The 24653-nt window shown below is 39.1% G+C and overlaps 1 protein-coding gene across 3 annotated transcripts in view; it reads right to left on the bottom strand.

The window, feature by feature from the left end:
- Nfia (nuclear factor I A) overlaps positions 1 to 24653 on the bottom strand; it is a 377440-nt gene that overhangs the window by 160384 nt on the left and 192403 nt on the right. For all 3 annotated transcript variants that reach the window (XM_008844440.3, XM_008844432.3, XM_008844449.3), the window contains exon 3: positions 18749 to 18814. In XM_008844440.3, coding sequence (XP_008842662.1) covers positions 18749 to 18814 — 66 coding nt within the window. The remainder of the gene's footprint in view (positions 1 to 18748; positions 18815 to 24653) is intronic.

The raw sequence follows: 24653 nt of genomic DNA, 5'->3' as shown, positions 1-24653 counted from the left end.
GAAGACTGGAGCGTGAAGATCATCCAGTAGACACCACACTTGCCTAGTACCACCTCTTAACACAGGACATACTTTGCTGTTTTCCAAGCTCACCACAAACTTCCAGACAATGTGCTGTCTTTGATGATGCAATTTCATTGATATAGAACATGTTTTTTCTTTTTGCTTCTCCACCTTCTTCTTGCTGGTTGAAATCTAACTTTTTACTCTCTGTCTCTGATTCTGAATTAAAGCATTTATTCCTCTGCATTCTCAGAGTGCTTCGTCTGTTTCATGCTTGAGGCACTTGATATATCCACCCTGCATTATTATTAGGCATATATCTGCCCGCCACTTGCAGAAAAAAAAGAACTGTTCTTTAAAAGCTGTATTCAAAATATCACAGCATCACCCTGGTATGTGTTTTATGTAGAGTTAAAAGAGGCTCGGGTACTATTACAGCAGCATGTATATCAAAGAAAGGGCGATACCCGAAGGAGCTAGTGCTTTTGCTCACTCTTCTTTTTGGAAGGATTTTTCAGTTAGCCTATCACCATTCCAGGGAAGGTAATGGGGCTATTTTTCTGTTTAGGAACCAGTGCTTTAAGTAATGTAAGCTATGGATCAGCGGTTTGCAATGATGGGGCTGATCGAAAGACAATCACACTCAGCACTGCTAAGGTTAATGGCCGTCGCCTCTTAGAGAGGAAATATAAAAGTAAAAGACAGGGAGGAAACCAATGAAAACATTTACACACATCTTTAATGGTATGCAGAGTAGAATCCACTTAAACGAATACCAACTAATGAAAACATCTTGAAAAGGGAGTGATTTTTACAGAAACCTTTTATCTACAGGCTCTATATTTATAGAGTAAATCTTTTAAATGAATATGTAGCAAAAAAGAATTAAACTGATAATTGTTGTGATTCATTGTGGTTCATATAGCTTTCATCAGATCAATGAAAGAAATGAACCATTTACCCAAGGAAGGCTCTTCCACCAACTCATGCCATGCATGTAAGAGGGCTCGGTGGTGTGCTCAGAAGCAAGAGCCTTGCCTTGGGAATGGCTCGGCATCCCCATTCTGGTGAGCCTCTATGTGGGCACACCTGAAGATACTTTTGAGAAAGGCAGGTGAAAAAATTTGGAAAGTGTATGAAAAGCGAACATTCACTGCTTTCCCAAAACAGATTTCCCATGAAATTTGCCACTTACTATTATTAGTATTCTGAGACAAGGTTTCACAATGTAGTCCAGGCTGCTGGACTGACTACATGGCCCAGGATGGTTCCTACTTTAGCCTCCTGAGTGCTGGGCTGGGATCACAAGCATGATCACACCATACCTGGAAGTTTGTTTTCTTTCTTTTTCTAAAACAAGCACTGATATCGTGAAGGCACGGGTATGTGGTAGGCAGGGATTGTGATGGAACAGAAATGAAGGCTCAAAAGCAGAGATAAGACTTCTTTCTTAAATACTTTTTTTCTAAAATCTTAGAAACTACCAAGAATCTAAAGTCTATACTTGGTAGACCTTTCAGTCCAGCATGGTAAGAAAGCAGATACTGATATTTCCCTTTAAAGCAAATGCAGGTAATGGCTGCTGGAAGCAACCATATCCAGGAGTCCCACTTCAAATGGAACGTGGCTACCCAAACAAGAAGTGTACATGGCTCTGGCCTGTTTCCTTTGTAAGACGATTATTCTCCCACCAAAAGAAAAGTCACAGAAAACTCAATTCAAGTGGAACTAAATACCTGTGGGTTGGATATATCCATTCAAATAAGAATTTAAGGACTTACTTATTTTTACTTTTATGTGTTTCTCTGCATATATGTAAGTGTACCATATGCATGCCTGATGCCTGCAGAGGCCAGAAGAGGGCATCAGATCCCCTGGAATTGGAGTTACAGGTGGTCGTGAGCCACTTGATGAGGGTGCTTGGTACTGAACCCCAATTCTCTGCAAAAGCAGCAAGTGCTCTTAAAAACTAAGCAATCTCTCCAGCTACTTGAATAAGAGTTTAAAACATCTGGGAATTCAAGACAGTTTAAGAATAAATAAATGAGTCCATTTGAAATCAAATACTAATATACTAGCACATTCTAAAGGGTCCCTAAATGTACTCTGGATCAACTGGAATATCATTGTTAGAAGTTACAGGCTTCCTTTAAGTATTTATTTTGGATATTTGAGGTAAGTTTCAGTGCTTGCTTTTTCAAAAATTATCTTTGAAAGTTTTAGAATATTAGCTTGGTTCAGATTAGAGGTTGAAAACAGTGCTATGGTAAATAAGTAAAGCTTTTTGGCATCCTTAGGACTCTGTAGGCACTGAGGAGAAATTGTGTGCTGAATGGTAAACACACTCCCCACGAGACAAGAACATCTGTTCTCACGTCAGACCTTTGAGACCATGCTCAACCTAAAAATTAGTATCATTGGGTTGGAAAAAAAAAATGTGACATGTATCTCTAGACTCCCAGTATCTTCCAGGGGAGGGGTGGAGATGAATGAACTCCTGATTACCAGGAATTATTTTAGCAGCTCTCTTTATATGTGGCTTGATTGCTTTTAAGAGCTATCAGACACTTTATATAATGTATTCTTACCAAGTCCTTAAGAGCAAGAAAGAGCAAGAATCACAGTAACCATTTTTCAGGTGGCAAAACTGAGGCATGGGGAGGTCTAGTACCATGTCCAAGGTCACTTAACAGTAAGGTGCGAAATAAGGGTGTGGCTGTTTTAAGGGCATTTCACAGCCAGACAAGCGGTCATCAAGCCCGAGCTTTCCAGCTTCCCCCACCATGTCTCTGGCAAAGCACCTGTTAGGAGACTATGTAATTCCTTCCACAAACATTCTCCTCCAATAGGAAAATCCTCCAGACCCACACTGCTTTGGACTTTACCCATGCTCAGCACCTCATAAGGTCATGAAAAGAGCAAAAGAGAGGCACCATTCCTGTACTTGTGCTGGAATGATGAGGTGGATGTATGTGGCCTGTTTTCTTTACAAGCTTAAATGATGACCGAGAGTCTCTTCCTATTTAAGGTCTCTCTCTCTGCTCTGTTCAGCCCTCCCAGAGCAAGGATCCTTCTGTGTCAGTCATCTGTGCCACCTGACAAAACTCCTTTCCTATACTTTGACTAGTGCTAACCAGTTCTGCCTCTGTCAGAGCACCTCACTTAGGAAAGCTGCTGGCTGTGGACCATGCTGATGGTGAGAAAACTGTCAAATATGAAGCCTGAAGTCTTGCTGGGCCAGGTCAAGGAAGTCTTTCTTTCCTTCAGTGGCAGCAAAGACTACTGCCTTGCTTTGGATGTATCTCTGCCACAATATAGCAAGCAAACTGCTTGACCAGTCACCCAGTATTGGATATTGAATTCCACAAAGGAGGCGAGCTAGGAACCACATGCTCTCAAAAGAATGCGGACATCATTCACATGTTTTTAATCTTAAATTTTTTTTTTTAATTTTAATAACTATGTATCTGAAGGCACAGGATGGTCTCAAACTTATTCTGCGCTTTAGCCTTCAGAGTTGCTGTGATTACAGATATATACCACCCCTCCTGGCCATCATCTTAGCAACAGCAGGCTTTCATGAACTGTTACTGCACCAAGTAACAGGGACATAGATTTGTTTAGTTCTAATTTATAGCAGATATTTATTGAACCCATACTCTGTAGTAGCTAGGTACTGTGCTAAGGAGAAAATGAAGTCTTTGCCTTCACGGGGTCTACAGTCCCACCACTGTCCCCTTTGTGAGTTATCCCCCCCCCACCGCAAAAAAAAAAAAAAATCACTGAACAAATACAATGTTAAAATTTTTGATTCAAGATTCTAAGGAAATGCTTTTCAAGTCAACTTTACAACTTGTTGGCAAATAAAGTGAAGCTCTCAGCTGAAGAAAAGCTGAGATTTTATGTGGCAGAAAGGATGCTGGACAAGGGACCAAGCATGAAGGGAGATTCAGCTGCTGATCTGTGCTATGGATGCACACTCTATTCTGAGCCTCTGTGGTCTTGTACCGAACGAAGGCTTGGAACAATATCTAGAAGACAGCAGATGTTTAATAAATAAATATTGGCTGGACGAGTGAATGTGATATGTGACGATTTAGTGTGAAGATTTTTATAGTTCCCTGTAAACAGTAAGAAACTGGAGATGAGAACAGTCGAGTAACAAAGATGCTTGCAATGTGCTTCCACCCCACAGCAAACCTCCCCAGCAAGCCACATCCAAGTGACGGGTGGCCAGTGGGAAAATGGGGGATGTGATGGCTTTTAATACTTTCCCATTACATCTCTCAGGCTTGAATTTTATTATAACTTAGACTCAACAAATGGCCCTTTCTAAGTCCGACTCAGTGGGCTCATACTCTGCCTTGTGAATTCACTGTGCCCTTCGCAGTCTTCTCTTCAATATTTACAGAATAAAAGGCGTTTTGGTTTGAGCTTTGAGCACATTAGATTTTGACAGCTTGAAAATGTCATTCTCAAAGCAAGGACTTTTCTCAAGCATAGAACCCTGGCTCTAACTATTCTATAAATGCAAATCTCCTTGACCAGAAAACCTTGAGCATTATGTTCTAAGAATGTTAGTGAGATTACATGAAGTTCTTTTTAACTATATTAGTTTCCATCCAACATCTACTAAATTGAATTAGAGTAAAGTGGGGAAGGCCTAGGTTCGAAAGGTGGATGTCAAAGACGTCACATTTTAATTTCCTCTCCATCTCTCATTTATGAATGCTTTCTAGCTGTCAGCGAAGCAGTCACATGCTCTATTCCAAGGGAAACAGGTTGGCTGACTGGCCATCCAGGAATAAGACATGATATGCCTGGCGCATTAGAAGCTGTCTTAGTTAAACCCAGCCTTATGTGCTTGGTCTTTTCTACCCCAGGATCATACCTCAGCACCCTCTTTTTGCTTAATGAGGACCTTGAATTTTCTCACTGACACTTCCAGAAGACACAATTCTTGCCCATTATCTTATCAAGGGTACCAGAACCCACCAATTAGGAAGATACTTTGATATGCATCTCTATAATGATTAAAAAGAGAGATTACCAAGAATACTAATTTTCAAACATCAAGAAAATGAGAGATCGAAAATCCTCTGCATTTAAAACCGCACAGGAACCAGGAGAGGTTCAGAGAAGACAGAATAGAAAGAGAAAGAGAGGAGAGACAATGTAACACACGCAGAGAAGCCCCTGTCTTTTAGAACGGATTGTTTACAATCAGTGCTTGTGTCTTCTGAGGTATTACATAAGGGCCCAACCTTGTTTTCCTCGTTTTCACCAAAGTCAGTTACACACATAATTTCCCTTCAGTTCAACATCTGGGGCATAGGACATGGGAGAGAGAGCATCATGTGGCATGGGAGAAGGTCTGTAAAGTGAACTGCTTCAGCAGGTGCAGCAACTGAGAGCCAGCAGAGAATTTTGGCTGATAGGACTCCCAGCAAGACTCAGAAAGCTGGGATGGACTTCAGATTTCCCTGGCATATGGAGTGGGAATTTAGAGCTAGTTCTAAGGGTACGAAAGCCTCAAGTGACATCTAGGCATACAAGTGCACTTCAGAATTGAAACCAAGGGTCCCATGCGTTCTTCTGTGCACACCTGTGCTTTCCTGGGCTACCACCTGTCTAGCCTTTATAATTTGTACCTGCCTCCACCATGCACCTCAAATATTGTCCACACACAGTCCTGTTTTATATAAACATCTGCCCAAATCTCCAAATCTCTCTGCTCTCTGTGTATGTGTGTGTCACGTTTGTACTTGAAGATCACTGGGTCTGAATCTCGCTGGTGTTTATAACCCCACTGTCTGGCACCAGGATTACCACATGGATTAATAAGTAAATTAAGTGATTAAATGAAGATGAATTGAAAGGAGGAAGAATAACCAAAATTATCTCCTAACTTTCCCTATAAAAAAGACTTTAAAAGTTGGAGGACAAGATTCCTTCTTTCCTTCATTCCCTCATCTACTCAGCTATTCACTGCAAAAGTTATTATTGAGTGCCAGACACTGTTTGGAATTCAAGAAAAGCGATAGTTTCTATCATCAAGAAGTATGCCATCTAGAACAGCGTTCTTAAAATACTCACTGGGGGTCGCCAAAGGAAACCCTGGGATTTCTTTTCATAATCATTTTGCATCTTCAAATAATAATAATTAATTCTTGACTAGAGTAGACCTCAATGACAGAGGACTTATGTAGTTTGCATGAAGTCCTGGGACTGTGCCCCAGCACTGAAAACCAAAAGAATTAATTCTTTATAATGGCATTTCTGTCACCTAGTACTATGTTAGGGGTCACATGTCACCCACAGCATGAGGTATATTAGGAGAATTCAGATTCTGTAGGTATCTCTTACTGATTTTGCTGTCAGCATACTGTGGCCATTTGCTTCTGTTTAGTTAAAAGTACTTTCAGGCTACCTAGTTTTAACAACAACTACTACTACCACATCCATAATTATATACCACTATTATATAATGATGCATTATAATATGCTACATATATTATAATTCTATGACTATGATTATATGCTACATGCTATTATTATTACTTAAGTTGTCACTTTCCCTGGGATAGAAGGAAAGGGAATACAGAAAATACTATGCAAACCTAAAATACAAATTAATGAGGATTATCATCATTGCTAAGTATTGGCCTTTCAAAGGCTCCCAAAGTAACTCACTTCCATTATCTCCTTTAATCCCAAAGCTCTCCCAAGGAAGATGCAGCAACGGAGTTTGCCTCACACTAGCTCAAGACTACCAAATGCTCCTTAGTCTCCCAAGCCTTGCTTCCCCTCTGTCCATCTCCAGAACTATTATCACAAAATATGACAGCATAATTCATGGTGCTTGCTATATACATAGCAATACTTGACTGTGGTCGATTTTCTTGCTTGTCCTGGTGATTTGCAGAAAGAAACCACATGGAACGAGAGTTGAGCCCCTGAATCAGACGTTCTGCACAGGTGCGTATGATTAGCTGCCAAAACTTGTTTTTATGTCATTAAGTTTCCTGGGTCAGTTTATGAGGCGAGGTGCTCACTGCCTTCCACACTGACTTCACTATCAGTTCTGCTTAGACAGAACTGAATCAACAGCGTATGGAAAGAATGAACAACTGACACAGATAGGATGGAGAGGATGGGCAGTCTCTTGCATGCCTTCTTCCTGTCTCCTCCTGACACCTGCTTTTTTCTTTCCTCTTCTCTAGGGAAGGCTAAAGGCTGTTCACCACTAGTCTGTTCAGAGGCTTCTTTCTCTCACCAACAAGGACATCTTGTGATAACTTCCTCTCATAGGCTCTACTTCTGAGAGTACTTCATTCACTATCTTTATTAACTTAAAATGCATCTCCCCTCTACCTTTTATTTTACCAAACTGTAACTTCCAAAGAGATACCCAATGAGTTCAGAGACAGACTTAGAAGCAAAAATGTGCATCCTGTGTGGCTCTATCTGGTTGTGTGCAACATTTCTTTGAATATTTTCTCTTTGACCTACATCAAGTTCTACCAGTTAGTAACTATTGGTCAACCCACGCTAAGGTTTACTTGTATGCATCCCATGGTAGAAATCGGCACGTTCATCTAAAAGGGCATGCATGCAATCTGAGATGCTACCTTTAGAATCTGTGATGCACCAATTCCCCATTCTATTGTTAAGGCTCCTACTTTCATGGGTCAAAGTTGTAATGAGGCATTCAATTTGAAAAGCTTTCAGTTTAGACAACATTAGCAATTTTAAAAGAAGATAAACCTCTCTGTGGAGTTAACATGATCTGTGAATATGGGATATGCCAGGAATCAAATATCCTAATGAACTTTGTCTTGCTGACTTAAAATGGAGAATTAACCGATTCTTTTAAATAATTCAGAAATCTGAAATGAAAGAGATGAGGTGAAAATTTATATTGCACTGCTCAAACTATGATGACTAGAAACAAACATTTTATGTTTTCAATAAAACTGCATTCCTACATTCATTGACTGAAACACTTTCAAATGTATCGGCAACTGTAATTGTTTTCTGTCATCTAACAAACATGAAGGCATCTGTATAAATACCTTAGCACAAACCCCATTTGACACTCTGGACCTTCAGAAAAATAAAATCAAATGAAAATGTGATTTTCAATGCTTTAGAGTATCCACTAGTAAACCATATATCTATAATATTTGACTGTCCAAAAAAAGTAAAGAATGTTCACATGTTCCTCAAAACTTTAATTTTCCATCAAAACATCATTTTGCCCTCAAAAGAAAAGAAAGGGATGTTGTCTAAGAGATGACTCATATCCAGAGATAATGAGGTGGGAAGAGAGAAGTAGATTCTACTGAGAATCTACTGCAGGTCAAGTGCTGGCACTTTCTACATACATGCACACATCTAAATATTCAATATACAGTCCTTACAGAAACTGGCTTGTCAGCTTAGGTATGTACTGAAGCCTGTGGATGTCTGGGTAAAAGATGAGGTAGACACCCAGGAAGATGAGATGAGAGAGGTGGCCATGAGGAAAAAAAAAAAAAAAAAACACATGAGAAGAAACCAACAGGAAGAAAAGGTACCAACACTGTTAGAACTAAAACCAGCAACAAACTACATTTCTGGGGGAAATGATGACATTTCATCTTATATATAAAACCTAATGCCCAAGAGTTTAAATTACCCCCAGTTATAAAATCAATACATTATGGAACCAAAGTTTGAAATTGATTCTTTCTACCCCAGCATGCATAATGGCTAAGTGATCTGCCTGCAGCTGGATTGCCTTCTGTGGGCAAGTAATTTAAATTCTTGGTGTCTTTGTGTTCTCCTCTGTAAAACGGCACCCTCACAGCACCCATCTCCAGAGGATTCTATTAAGATTAAATAAACCCACGAATGTAGAACTCTTGGAACTTTTCCTAAAATGAGCCAGTCAAAGCATTTGTTGCAAAGATCATCACTGTTGCCTGACAGCCCAGTTGCAGGCCTTTGGATGCCTAGCATATTTGATGATGGCCTGATTTCCTCCAGGCTTCTTCCAGCCAATGACTAAGGGGAAGACTGGTGCAGGCCCATTTCTATGGGACACAGAACACTTCCAAATGGTGACTTTGGCTCAGGGACGGTCACTTGCTTGGACAAAATTCTCTTAGAAGCTCCCTACTGTCTGGATTCTTCCCATGCAAATCTCCTCCTATCCCAGCCATCAGGACTATACAGCAGTTTGGAGGCTCTCCTTGTTCTCTCTTGTTCTTTCCCCTTCACATTCCATAAGTAGAGCCCCAAGCAATGTCTTTCTTGTTGAATTCCATCAGGACCTATTACTCTTAGAAAATTCAAATGAGCACATTGGTACGTGGGGGTATATAAAGAATGTGAGCTATGATCACAAAAACAAAAATGATCATTTTCTCATTATTTAGCTCTAAAACAGACTTTAATCCCATTTTCCAACACTGCTTCCCTTAAACCCATGAGCATTATTCTTTCTTAATGTTAAAAGGTTCAATGCTATGCTAACCTAACATCTTCAGACAAGAATTTTTTTTTTTAATCTTAGCAAAGTAGTCCCAATTCTAAATGAAATTACCCAAATTTAGCTTTCCTTTTAGCACATAGCAAGGAAGGCATCTTTTATTTTCTAGTTTATCTGAAATGCTTTTGACTTCACCTCTGAAAGTGAAATTTTCCCGTGCTCCATTATTTTCTATATTTATCATCTTTCAAGAGGCAAACAGTCTGCCAATAACAAGATGTTATGACAAGACACACTTTCTTCTCCTTTGCTTTAAAAAAGTGACTCAAATACGGTCCCAATGGCTTACTCAATTGATATCCCACCGATTAAACTTCTATACTTCCTTTCAAAGGTTGAGTGACTTTCAACTATCTCTACTGCACCTATCAACAATACCTGACAACTGGCTTATTGTTCCAAAACAACTACTGGGCAAGGTACCAAAGGGTGCAGGAGAATGGAATTTAAGCACTCAAGTCATGAGAACTTGGCAGTATGTGCCTCAGATTTCATTTGTAGTGGGTTAAATTCCAGTGGCTTGACCCTTAGTGATCAGTGAAATCATTATAGACTAATCAAACCTTTCCACATGCCACTATCACTACTGTCTCTGCAACTTCCACAGGAGTGTGTGGAGAATAAGACTGGCTGGCAGAGGAAATAGGGGATTTGGCTTACATGATGAATACTTTTTGCTTAAAAACTATTCATGTGTCGGGCATGGTGGCACACGCCTTTAATCCCAGCACTTGGGAGGCAGAGGCAGGTGGATCTTTGTGAGTTCAAGGCCAGCCTGGTTTACATAGTGAGTTCCAGGACAGCTGGGGCTACAGGGAAACCCTCTCTCAAAAAGACAACAAACAAACAAACAAAACAAAAAAAACCTATTCATTGTTTCTGTCTGAAATTCTAATTTGACTTGGCGTCTTATATTTTGATTTGCTAAATCTGGCAGCTATTAAGAAGCTAAATCAACCTTCCAGGGTTAATGTGCTCATGACCCAGGGACTTACCATTTAATGGTGTTGTGAGATAACAGTAGAGCTGAAAGCTTACCAACTTACATCTCCAATATGAAAAAGAGATCATTTTCAAGAGTATATATGTAAAGCCAGCTACTTCATGTAAACAACTCAGCTTTTAGTAATGCATGCACCGGGAAAACTTTAGCAGATGCTAAAAGACTTTGCTGTGGCACATGCCACATTCCTTGAGAATGTTGTGGATGAGCTCTTTTCTACACCACACTAAACTCTGTCCTTGTCTTGCCCAGTAGATACTCAGTATTTAGTGTGGTGACTCATCACAGGGTGCAGAAGGACATATCTACTCTCTTGAGAAATGAATGGAGTTGATATGAGCATTCCTCTGTAGGGGGAAAAAAAAGGTTTATCAAGGATTTGGCATGTCCTTCACTTGGCCCACAAGTCCTGTATGAGCTGACTTTCTTACTACCCTCATCTCCAACTACTCCTTTCCATATCCACCCCAACCATGCCTGTTTCCCAGCATGCCCTGCAGCCTGTGTTCTTAGTCATGCTTCTACTAGAACAGGTGTATCTAATATTAGCTGATTTAAACTACTTAGTCTTTGCGTTTTAGCTCAAATGTCAATGGATCAGAATGGCCCTCCTCACATACCTCTGTAAAAGAGCAGCGCCTTCTCCACATTTCATCCCCTCATCTGGTTTTTTTTCTCTACATAGCGTTTAATATCATTAGTTCATCATCAGTCTTCTCTAGTGAGAAGGTAAGCTTAATTTGTCTGACTCTTAGAAGGCACATGACAAACATCTGACCCATGAATAAATGAATGAATCTTGCCTTTTCTCCCTTCCTGAGCTGTCAGGCAGAACAGCATGTCAGAACCATCTCTGTGTGGCCTCGGCACTCCCAATATACACAGTCTGAATGTAAGCTGCAGCCTCTTTCTAGCTCTCCATTGAATTGCACTGAAGTACCAGCCTTTAAGCGACTTGGCCAGCTGAGTTTTCCTTCATAGACGCTTGTGTCAGGTTTTCAATGACAGCTCTCCTTGGCTAACATGACCTATTGTGAAGATGTGACTTGGCTTCTCCTTGTTCATCTCAGAGCTTAACAGTGAACACTGACTCCTACATGGAGGGATTGTTGGAGGGCTGGGACCTGCCACAGTATCCTTTACACTTCTCTTTTTGGATATGTGCCACGTGACGCCTGTGGATAAGGCATATGAGACTCCCTGGCTCCCTCTGGGTCAAAGTCAACCAAGGATAGAAATTAACAACTGAGATGGAGCAGAGTCATCTGCAGTAAATACTACCCCTCCTCCCACCTTATTTGAGCCATCCCAGTAGATCTCCTTAACAACAAGCTCACACCAGGGGAACAGAGTTGCCAGGAGCTGAGTAAAACCTGAAGAAGAGAACAAGAATGAGGAAGCGGGGGAGGGTGTGTGTGTGCCAAAAATCCTTGTGGCCACATGAATTTTCCTGGCAGACAACTAATCAATCTGGATTAGTGACTCCAACTCCCCAAATACATTATTTATATTACATTCCATTTACTAACAATATCCATAATGGATAGTTCCTTCCAAAAAAATAACAGGCATGCTTAAAAACAACAAATTCTCATTCAAATGACAAATAAGAAATGACCTATTTCTGGTAAGGAAGGCTTACATGCTATTCCTGACTCCAACTAGGCCCCTTAATATTTCACTATTTCACAGGGAAGTATAAGAGGGTAGCCATCAGAAGTTGTCTTTTCAAGGCTTCTCCATCAAAGAGCCCTGTTGCTAGTTCCAGGCTCAGATCACAGGGAAAACAGCACTAGCAGATGGAGCTACAGCCAAGTAGCAGGTGCGTCCTCCACTGCACTGATCTGATGGCAGCATCTCATGTGACCTCCTCACTGTGCCCAACTCAGATACTGCATGAACTGTATTGCTTCACAGTTTCAAAATTTTAGAATCTTGATCTATTGATGTATTTGTACAATCTTACATGAATTATAAATATTTTTTCCTATTTGGAATGCAGCACTGAAAGGGCACTCCTGGGTCTCTCCTGGGATACAGGCACAAATGAGTTGGAAGACCAAAAAGAAATCCCCTTTCTTCTTTCTGTAATTATTTGTATGTAAGGAGTTAGAGATGGAGAGGGGAAGATATCTAAGAGTAATCACTAACCATTCCATTTCAGAATTTGAAATCAGAGAATGGGATCTCAAACATTCCCTCTTTTGACTATTAACTGACCAAACTAAAACCCACGTAGCCAGTCAGCCTGAGTGTGGACAACAGACTGCTCAGTGTGTGAGGGTTCAGCTGCTCCTTTAGAATTACCGCAGCTTCTCCTCTCCCTACTTTCTATAACTACTATGTAAGCTCAGCCATTCCAGCACATGACACACAGGGTACAGCCTCACCTATACCCCCACCTTTCTCAAGGCAAGACCCAGGAAGTCTGGAAAAAATTTTAAGGCGACAATGGTGGGTCACAGCTGCTCACAGAATATGAGAAAGCAGAATTCATCCCGTTTCAAACTGTCATTTCAGACCAAGTCACATTTTAGTTTCCTGGTCTCTTAAAGAAGAGAGCCTGGCTCCATTGTATCACTGAAAATTCATCAGTCAGAATTTAATTACATAGAGCTGGAAACCAGAAGGCATTTAGTTTTTAATGTCTCCCTGAGTTGGGGACCTTTACGTATTTTACAATATTGATCATTACTGTTATTGCTGCTATTTTGGTGGTCACTCTACTGTGTCTGTCCCTGCAGGGCTTTCTGAAAGAACACCACAGAGAGTAACTGTTGCTAGGTAATTGTAAAAGAAAGTCATGCAAATTATGAAATATTTATAGACTGTATTTACAAGTCAGTGGTGCCAGAACATCCTATTTTCCCAATGAAATGCAAACTATAAGGGTGCACTGCCCTCAAAACTCTTGAAGTGGCCCAACTAAATGGCCTGTTTATCAAAACAGCCCCTAAAAAAAGAGTCCATCCAGAAGTAAAAATTTATTCAGTTTGAAATAATTGATTTTTTTGCCATTGCACTATTTTTAATATTGTAATCTAATCCTACATCTACATTTGAGGATGTGGTAAAGAAAATGAAACATTAAATGAAGGACCTGTAATTTTTTAAAGGAACTTATTCTCAGATAAAAGAGTGCTTATCCAGATGCCAGATGTGGTGGTGCATACCTCTAATCCCAGTACTCAGGAGACAGAGGCAAGTGGATCTCTATGAGATGGAAGCCAGCCTAGTCTACACAGAAGCCGGGTTACAGGGAAGACATAGTTTTCCTATTTCACCCCTGACCCCAACTTACAAATTAATCCTTCATATAAATCTCAAGTTAGGAAGTCAGTATCCTTACAAGGCTTTTGTACATTAAAAATTTAAATTATACACAGAAATGAGTTAAAATGGTAACTAATAAGATATTAACAATTATGGTAAAAAGCAGTCCATTGTTCATCTAGAAACATTTAACAACGATGTTGAGTTTAACAATCCATGATGGGAAGGGAATAAATAAAAATGGTGAACATAAAAGAGCCACCAGTACTCAAACTGGCAGGTAGAACCATGCAATTTCAAACTCTGGGGCAAGCCATCATTAAGTAGCTCTCTTTTAATTGCACAGGCCCCTCCGAGGGTCGACACGCCATCATAGGTGTAGCTACTGGACAATGAGAAGCAGCACAAGGAAACCCAGAAAAAGGATCTCAATACCATCTTGGATCCTTACTATCAATAACAAAACTTAAATACCATTAAGATAAGGTTATTATTGATTGGCTGTGCGGGTGATGAGATTGTAAATAAGAAAAGAAAAACACAATGTGGACATAGTGTTTCCTCTTCTGAAAGGGAATTTTGCCTCCTTCCCATTTTCAGTTAAGGGTACTCTCACTGATGCTAATAACCAGTGGGGAGCACATTTTCAGAGTGCTGGTGTTGGTTTATGCTGGCCGGTCTTGTTATTCAGACCCTGATTCACTGTGGTCTTACTGAAGCATACTTTGAATTAAGTAGGAAGGCTATCTCATGAGCTTTACCCTCATCAATGACTGACTTGATGCACCGCAGAAGACAAGCTTTGAAGGGCTGCTCCCAGGTCCTGCAAATATGGAGCAGGTACTCCAAATGCTCTGTTCCACAAATATTCTTAACAGTAACTGAAGGACATTGTGGGAATTCACACAGGTAGGTGAGTAGATGTTCTAAATTGAAATGAGGTTCTTGAAAATCTAGAGAAGGGGTTCTGGCAATATGCATAAAGATTAAATGAATAGTTTCCATCGTAGCCGGGAATTTCATCCGAATGCATTCCCCACTGAAATCAATCCTGTGCTATGCTGACTACACATGCTTTGGGGAAGCAAAGCTTGACCTACCGCGCCCTCACTTTGCCTTCCAGCTACTAGTCACATCTGTGTACTTATGCCCATGTGTCTGTAAATGGCCTTTTCTCACACACAAATTCAACATTTACCACCTTCTCCAGAGAATGTTCCCCTTCTCAAAAACCTTTTGGAAACTTAGCAGTGAGAATATGCTCAAGAAATATATGAGGTAATGGATAACAGATCAATTTACTATTTTATTCATTAAGCAAAAAAGCATCAGCGCTCCATAAGTTTAAAGCAAAGAGCTAGGTGCTGTGCAAGACTTTTTAAAAAGAAATTTCTTATGAATTCTCCCTTAATCAGTTTATATGTGTTTGTTTTGAGGGAGTTCTTTCTGTTCATTTTGGTTTATTTCTTTTTCCCTCTTTCCTTTATTCTGTTTCTTACACAGGACCTCATACATGCTACCTACACAAGTGCTCTACTACTGAGTTTCATCCCCAGCCCAATGTATACTTTTTAATAATCCAGATTCTACTTGGCTTGTTTCTCAGAAAAACTCAGCTAACATTTAAAAAGTCTAGACTCAGTCCCTTCTCTCTAGGGCATCTTTCTTCTGAGCACACATCTGAAGGTTGTAGCAACTCTCAGTCGATTCTGCAGCTCACTCATCCTTAAGCTCATGGAAGATAAACAGGATGAGGACAGAACTAAACAGTGAAATAGATGTTCACTGTGGGATTGTGGGATTTAGGAAGAAACTTTATGCCAAACATCTCCGAACAAAGCATGTATCTACAAAGATGTCCCTAGGAGTCTCACTTTATTTGTGACACCTTCACTTCTACCCAAGGACTCCATCTTAAATAGTGTCTTGTGTTTAGGACAAGCCTTACCTGAAGTGATATCAGGTCTTTACCTTGGGTCCTTACTATGAACCAGGCATTTTGATATTTCTATACATGTTCTTATTTCAATGCTCATAGGTAGGTTCTTTCAGCATTTCTAACTTACAGGAAAATTGAAATTAGGGCAAAAACTCATTCACTCACCTGGCTACTATTTAACTTGAACACAGGTCTGTGGCTCCAGAGGCAGTTTTAACTATTAGATTATACCAATTTTGAGTTTCAGAAATGCTGGTATTTTATCTCTGGACTCTAGATAATTCCTTAAAAATTTCCATCTAATATTCTAATTGGACAAAGATTTGTGTCTTAAGGGAACACAAGGAAAGCAAGCAAAAATTCCACAGAACAAAACAGATTAGTTGGAGAGAGAAGAAACAGCTGCATCCAGTTTAGGTAAAGTTACATGGCCCAGTTTATGGTCTTGGACGAAACAGCATGTTACCGTTGGTCTGTTCATTCTCCATGGTTTACTAGGGAAATACCATTCGTTTCCCATTACCTTTCTCAAGAGCCAGGATAAAAAGATTATTTTCCCTTGCATATATGCATTTATATGGAAGGAACAATGCATTTCCACTTCATTTGAACAACAGTTTTTGTCAAGCCTCTGCATAGCAAGGTTCCAAAACTTCACAGAGCTTTGCTGACACACCTATGAGTCTCTCAAAGCTAAGAGAGATATCCTTCAGAAACTCATGTCAGTATGTCGGGAGAATGATGAGAACATTCACTTGATAAAGAAGGTTACCTAGCACATGCAAACATCTTGCCTAAAACTTTCATTTATTTCTGTTAGGAATTCTGTGTCTTTAAGGAAACAAGTAAGGTACTTTTCCTCCAATGACTATATGTGAGGTTGACAAAGGGCAGAGGGAGGAATAACACAGAGTAGTCTTCATTTCCTTCTGAAATACAGACACTTGAAAGGTAGGGATTTGTTACTCCAGCTATTTGATACAAATTCTTTCTGTAAACTCACACCAAGTCCTGAAAAAGGGTATCATGAATCCTTGAGGCAGCACCAAGTCATCGTGGGTTAAATGTGAACTTGGCTGGTATCACCATGCCTTTGGCCGAAAGATCAGCCTCAGTCCTGGGATGCTTTTTGGAATGAAGTGCACAATATCATTTTGCAGGCAGCTCCAGAAAGGCGTGCCAGGCCTCTCTTCTCTCAGTTTATATTTGCATGTGAACAGCTTGCCGGCCATTTTATGAAGACAGATGAATCACAGGCCTGCTGGAGGGGTAGCCAGACCTAAATATGTGAACTGCACACCCCTATAGCTTACCAAATTTTTTAGATGAAAATGAGTATCTCTGAACACATCTTCAGGGAGATTATACACAAATATAGTATATAAAATTGGAACATTTAGGGCATCACCCACAAGTCAAGCCACTATAAACATGGCTATTTAGATTGCTAACAGAAAATATGTAGCTGTTCGTGACACTAAAAGCAAACTTTTAGCGGTCTCTTCCATTTTTTCATAATTACCTCTTTAAGAAAAGAGAATTTTGATAAAGAAAATTTTACTAAATATCAGAATGAGGAAAGGAATAATCAGTTCATGTTTAAGGCTATAGTTGAGCAATTTAACAGAGAGTTCCCCAGGTTCCCAAAATGAAAATGTTTCTTGAAAAATTAGTATAAGATATTTAATGTAGTGAGGTGAGTCGTCCATTACACAATACCAAATAACTTAGTCACCGAGCTTTTCTAGACGAGATGGAGACCAAAATTGGAAAATGAAGAACAAAAAAATCAAGGAGGAGGAGGAAAAGTGGAGAGTAGAGGATGAGGGGATTGGAGGAGGAGGAGGAAGGGGAGAGAAATTCTCAGTCATGCAACAGACATGAAAAACAAAGAATGATAATATTATATGGGCAAGAAAAATGCTGAATTGTTGTTAGCATTTCTATTTAGTATAAAGTCCATGAAAGATACTGTAGTAAGTATGTTAAGCACACTACCTTATTTAATTTTCCCTAGGGCAATACTATCCTACCTGAAATAAATAAACCAGTAGCTTGAGAGGTTAAATAACCTATTCAGTATTACAGAGCTAGATATATATTTGGTGACTTTATACAATGTCTATACAATGTTTAGCCTGTGAGAGAGCCTGCTATTTCACTTCTCTGTTTTTACTGAAATGATTGCTTTTGTTCAATCTAATATTACAAACCATGACATGACTTTTTTTTTGATACTTGGAATGCATAATACAAGTCTAGAATATTTTACAAGATATTGCTACATATAACGTGTGCTTTCCATCTTAGAAAAGTTTCTGTAAAACAGTACATTTACATAGGAGCTAGGGGTGTGGCTCAGTGAAGCAGTACTTGCCAAGCGTGCAGGTGGCCTTGGGTTCAATGCCCAGTACTGCAGACAGGGCGAGGGAAAGAGGAGGAGGAAAGAATGATAAAAATTCACCTATCTATAAAACTAAGGGATTTCATGTTCTCTGGTATCCTCACTATTTTATTTTAAACAATTTAAAGGGGGAAAATTGCTTCAAAGGTAGCGATGCTTTCTTAAAGCAATCTGCAAAGGTTTAAGATCCTAAAAAAAAAAAAAAAATCTTGAAAACTACTTGTCCTTGCATGACCTTCAGTGGAGATCTCTGGGCATCTGCTGCTTTAAAGGGAACTATGACCCACTGACTTCACCCAGGTTCTTCAGTTATGCTGTCCAAGACCATGACTTGGCCAATCCAGGCCACCACTCAAATTTCTAGGGAATTAACCTCTTTGTGAAGATGCTGGTAAGAGGGCTTGGGATGGAAACTGAGGCTGCTAGGATGATCCAGGGGACAAAATGTTTGCCTCCTGGAGCTTTCTCTTTGAGTTCTCAGAGCTGTTCCTGCTGTGGATGCCCTGGGCAGGCCCCAAAGTCCTCCTGCAGCTTTGGCTGCTGACTCCTATGGATTAGGATGCAGCAGCCAGAGTCCCATGCTAAACTTACCATTTTCTGGCTGGTCCTTAATGTCAGCATCACTTGGCTGGCTGGGACTTTCAGATTGACTTGAATCTGAAAAACATAAAAATATAGCCAAAATTATAGGGTCTGTGAGGGTAAGGGGATGAGAGGTGCCACATTTTCTCAAAAAGTTCAGCTTAGAACCAAGAATGAGAACATCAGAGAAATGACATAATGAAGAATGGAAAGGCAGAAGAAGAAAAGAATTGGGGGAGGTACATGAGCCTTTAGCACAGACACTCAGTTTTGTTTACTCCTCCAGTAGTGTGCTCCCTGTTAGATCAGAAGTCAAAGCTCTTGAGAACCGTTCTCTTATAGAAAGACTTGTTCCTAACCGTCCTGCCCCACTCTGTGTACAATGGAGTTTGATAAAGGCTTCATCCTCCACACAACTTGAGATGTGTGTAATGTTTGATTCTGAACATAATAAAGTGTCACAACATATTTTGAAGCCAGTATAGAAAAGCAGTCCAAACAACAACTATAAGCTGTGTTGGTATTTAGCTGAGCACTGCAGCAACAGACGGCAGATGAACACCGCTCATTACCAAAGTTCTAATATTTCAGCGCACGCCCTGGAGATGACTGGTAACTAAGAGTAGACTTTCTGAAAGTACAAGTTCCTCCACTGGATGAACGTTCTCCTGTTGTGCTGGAGATCCTAAAGGTTTTATTAGTAAAAACAGATTCCTGCAAACCTTTATAGAATCTTATTTCTTCTTTTAAAACCATAATCTGACTTTTGAACTTAAAACATTATTTCAGTAACATGGATTTCTAATCAGACTTTTTGAACATAAAAAATTATTTCAATAAAATTGATTTCTAATCACACTTTTTGAACTTAAGAAATTAGTTCAATAAAATTGATTTCTAAGTTAGATATTTTAAAATAACAGTTAATTTTAGAATTAAATAAAATGACTTTTGATCAAAGGAATTTCACAGAATTGGAAGTGAGCACATTTATCATGTATTTAAGGAAAAGGAAAGAAAATCAGGCAAGATATAGCAAAGGAAATAAAGCATTTTCTAGACTTAGGAAAACAAACACAAATAATTATCTAAAAAGTAAAAATTAAAAACCTCTCTGTCTCTGGGAAGGGAGGACTCTTAACTTTACCTTAACTTCCCAGGTCTAGAATCAGCTATCTTAAATTTGACCACACTTCAACAAAAAGCTCCATAGGCCATCAAAAGTTGTGGCGTTCACTATGACTAAACTGGACACGGTCCTTCTGTTGTGTGGATTTGTAGCATCGCCATTCTCTTTCCTGGCCAGCTCACAGAGAAGGAGGCCTGCCTGTGACCTCACACCCAGAGATGCTGATGTGCTGCTCTAAAGGATTCCCTGCTTCTAGCAAAATAGACATCTCATTCATAAGAAAGTACTATATGTGTATGGTTCATTTCAGAATTTTCAGATCATCTTAATCTGATAAATAGGACAAAAAATTCTGTTGAGTTGAAAATTCAAACAACAGAAGGCATAACAAGGTGATGTTTTAGTTTAAATCAAGCAAGACAATAGCTTTCTAGGCATCCTATAACACTTGCCATCGTAAAAACACAAATACAACATCATGATGGATCAAAAATCTATGGAAGAACCCTTCGGAATAAGCTGCAAAATTAAATACAAAGCCTGTACTAAAAGCAAGAAATTTAAATATAACTACATAAATTAATACTATATTTAGAGTAGATAATTTAAAATATAGCATAATTACTTTTTTCCTATGGAAAGATCCTATAATTTTGCCATTAAAAATTACAAGCTAAACATTTCAGAAAGGTTTGTTATGTTTTAAGAGAGTTATACCATCATTATTTTTGTTCTAGAAAAAAACTTAAACCATTAATACCTTTCATCAAATTAAGGTAAATTTTAAAAAAATTAAGGTAAATTACCTAATTTTATTTTAGGAGATGTCTTTTTGATCACACCCCAAAATAATTACATAAAATTTTTCCTAACTTTACATTTTCTTTGGAGTTATACTAGCAAATATAATTCTCTACTTGATAGCTAAAATTGTACTTGTAGATGTGATATCTTTACGACTAGTCAGTCATTTCTCCATAAACAATGGAAAATATATTTATCAGTTTATTTACATAAACAATAGACAATGACTTTTTAAAATTTCTTCATTAATATTAAAACAAAAGGAATAAAGAGATATCCCCAAATGCTTTTTAAATCCAAAAAACAGATGTCTTTGTTCTGTTCACTTTTTGTTTAAAACATCTAATTTGTCACCCTACTTTTAGAGAAATATAACTAGAAAACATGAACAGCAATAAAGGCTGAATATGGGGTATGTTCAAAGCTGGTTTAAAATTCCGAGTCACAGAAAAACAAGCAAACCAGCAGCAAAAAACTGAATGGCAAGGAAATGCTCTGAGTTGGTCTACTAGGGTCTCGGCACTGCTGTGACCGCTCAGACACACACACTGGAGGAGGCATCTAGCCAATCTGGAAAACAAGTGTGAATTCTCAGTTTTATTCAAACCTGGAGAACGTTATCACGCCAGACCTTCGTGCTACAATATTCCATTACAAGAAGGCACGAGGTAGAGCCGAAGCCCTACACAAATCCTGAGTGCTCTGGAAATGTCGATGATGATTTTCTACCCTCTCTGAACTAAGAAGGGTAAAACTATCCTGTCCCAGCCTATTCTATGATGAAGACACACACACACACACACACACACACACACACACACACACACACACACACAACCCTTTCTCTAATGGGAAAGTCACAGATGCTGTTAAGTATGGAGCCAACCAGATGACCAGAATTACAAATTAATTTCTAGCCATGCATTATTGATACAAATAAAAGTTCTCTGTCTTAAGCACCTGCATTAAAACACTATCAAAAAGGTTAACAATTAATTTACCTTTCTCTTTTATATACTTTGTAGAGACCTAGGAAAAGCCAAGGTAACTTCGTGTCTTACTGATTTGGAAGACTGTCATGTGGTTGGTTGGTTGCTGACTTCTTGAAATAATTAGAAGCCCGGAAAAGAAACTCAACAGCATGAAAGGGATGCCCCTTTTGTATCGGAGCCTCCGACCCCATCAGAGTGGTGAATTTCTCTGATTCCCTGGTTGAAAGTAAGAAGATTTACATTTTACAATGAAGAGAATATTACTTAAAGTGTGTCTAAATGATGGAGTTGGGAATGCTATTGTGAGGAAGTACATTAGGGTTATCAATTTTTTTCCCCATCTGGGGACCTGCTTTATGTTTAAGGAACCTTAAACTTCAATCTAACCTTGAAAAGCAATGTTTCTTTTAGTTTTTAAAAAATTTATGAGCAGAAATTTAAAACTAAAATAGACAGGGTTTGCATATCGAAGGCTGGGTTAAGACCTCTTAATTGAACTTGTAGCCATCCATCTATGCATTTTTATGGCGCCTACAGCTATATTGCTGAAGTACTCAGACAAAGACAGTCTACTATCAATATAATCACTAGGGAAAGGAATAAAATAAATCCTAATGTCGACATATTGGTTTCTGCTTCCATATCCGCTTCCATAACCTGTGCAGCAAAGGAACATAGCTTTGTACTGAGTTTGCTGCTTCTATACATACTTAGCCCTCCTCTTCCCTTTCAATGGAACTTCATAATGCACTTCTTTGGCAGAAGGTAAGAAATGACCAAAATATATTAATATGGCAAAAGTAATGAAGGGAAAAATATAGGTATCAATTTCCCTACATTTTATATTTGTTAAACTTCTTACAAAGATGATATATTGCTAATCTTCCCTGTTCTTGACCTAGAATAAAATCACTTTCTCCTCCATGATTCAGCTTTCATTGTACATACCATGCTTCATGGTATGGCTGATGTAAGCTGGGGTGGGAAAGTTGAGCTCTTAAGAAAGAGGCCCCTTCTTCCTCTTGTCTCCAGTCCCTTCCACACGTTGCCTGACCCAGTCACAAAGCTCAGGAACTGCTGAGGACACGAATTCTCAATTCTCGTTCAGCTCCCTAACACCAAACAACTGTCAGTGACTGCAAGCCACCAAAAAATACAGAAAGCTCACATGGAAAGGGGGAGCGGGATTTAGAAACTGAAAAACAAAAAGATGGGAAAAGATATTGATTCATGCTTTATCTCTGTTACATATCTCCCCCCTTCTTAGAGGCTGGCATGGGAAGATGAGGCATGTATCCCTCTGATGTGGGGTGATCTAGAAACCCTGCTCATTGTTGACAAGCACCTTAGTGACCTGCTAGAACACTGGCTGAGCTGAGGCCTAACAACTGCCGTGGAGATCTTGGTAAAGAAGAGCAGGCATGCTGTGGTAAACAGGCCTTCTTTCCCTGAACATGCCAGTATAATTCCTATTCAGCAAACATGACATCAACAAAAGTCTACAGACCATAAAAGCACAAATTTGGGTTCCACTACAAAAATGCTTCAGTCTAAGTTCAGCCTCCCTTCATGTATAATGATTTCGCTAAAGTTGAGGCCTGAAAAGCCTTTGTTGAAATTTTATATCCAGTTTTAAATCTCTCAAATGAAAAGACAGTAAGAAGAAACGAGAAGGCAGCCAACCACAAAAGTGAGCCAGTCAAGTGAAAGAAAGTGAAATTTTTGTCCCAAAGACTTAGAATTCTCTATAGCTTAGAAGAAAGAGAAGAAAAAATGGGAACAGAATTCCTGGGGTAAAACAGAACAAGGAGTCAGGGCAAAGAACAGCAACTTTGAGCGGTCACAGCCAATAAAGATATTCAAACATTAGGTACACTTTAGTTTTTATGGTCTAAGAAAGTGAGTACTTTGAAACAGAGTCTGGTCAAATAATATTTTTCTACATCCATGTAGTTATAACAGAAAAAGTAATTTTATTTTGGATTGGTAGTAAAAGACTAAGAACTACAGTGTTTTGACCTAATGTCATAAGATGTTTACAGTTTGGAAATATAGAAAATAAAATTGTTACGATAGCCACAGTTTGCTTCTTGATCTCATAGGTGTTGATATTAAAGAAATTATTACTGTAACACCACATTAAGAAATAGAAATAGTGTCTGTTTTTTTCTGTATAATCATGACCTTAAAGACTGAACTGAGAGGAAATATTTGTAAAACCTTATTTGAGAAAGTAAAGTGTCAGTGTACAGGTGTGCATACACATATACAACTCCTAGCTTAAATATAAACATTGATGAATACAACACCATCATCTTTATACATCATCGTCTGGGGAAGGATAAACAAGTCTGTGATACCAGCTCTAACTCTGAACCACAGAAAATACAAAATTTTTATTAGCGCTTACAGAGAATGGATAGAATGGATAGAATCCTCTAGGAACAGCAAATAACTAAACCAATATTTCATGTCAATTAATGTATACAAATGTGGCTATCTAATGAAAAACTGACATACAACGATCTAGTTTTTAGAACCAATGATGGGGGAGACATGCCAAGTTTTCTTAAGCATTAGAAATGGAAACACTTCATGGTTCTTTGTATAGAAGTGTTACCTTTACATTAGAATTCAAAATTGAACTCTACAATTTTTCCTAGCATGCCGGAGCTAGTGTTTGTGTAGTAAGTACAATAATTACACAGTGGGGAGGTAAGGCAGGGGAAGAGCTAGCTCCCGAAGACCTGGCTAGTTTGCACACACATTCAGTGGAGAAGGAAGGCTGTGTTTGTGCAGCAACCACTTGGAAGGGGTCCACCAGACCACCCTGGGGCTGCCAGCTGCTCCATAGATTCACTCCTGAGCCACACCCGTGGGTGGCATTTTCAAGGACTATTTAAGACTGTTATATAACCTGGGTTACTAGTATTTTTCTTTCTCAAAACTTTTCTTTTTATAATGCTTTTCTGAATAAGAAATTTATGAA

Source organism: Nannospalax galili, unplaced genomic scaffold (genome assembly GCF_000622305.1).
Source record: "Nannospalax galili isolate Female #2095 unplaced genomic scaffold, S.galili_v1.0 scaffold71, whole genome shotgun sequence".
In the NCBI taxonomy this organism is placed as follows: Eukaryota; Metazoa; Chordata; class Mammalia; order Rodentia; family Spalacidae; genus Nannospalax; species Nannospalax galili.
The sequence above is the reverse complement of the archived record's forward strand: the minus strand, read 5'-3'. Positions and strand labels throughout refer to the sequence as shown.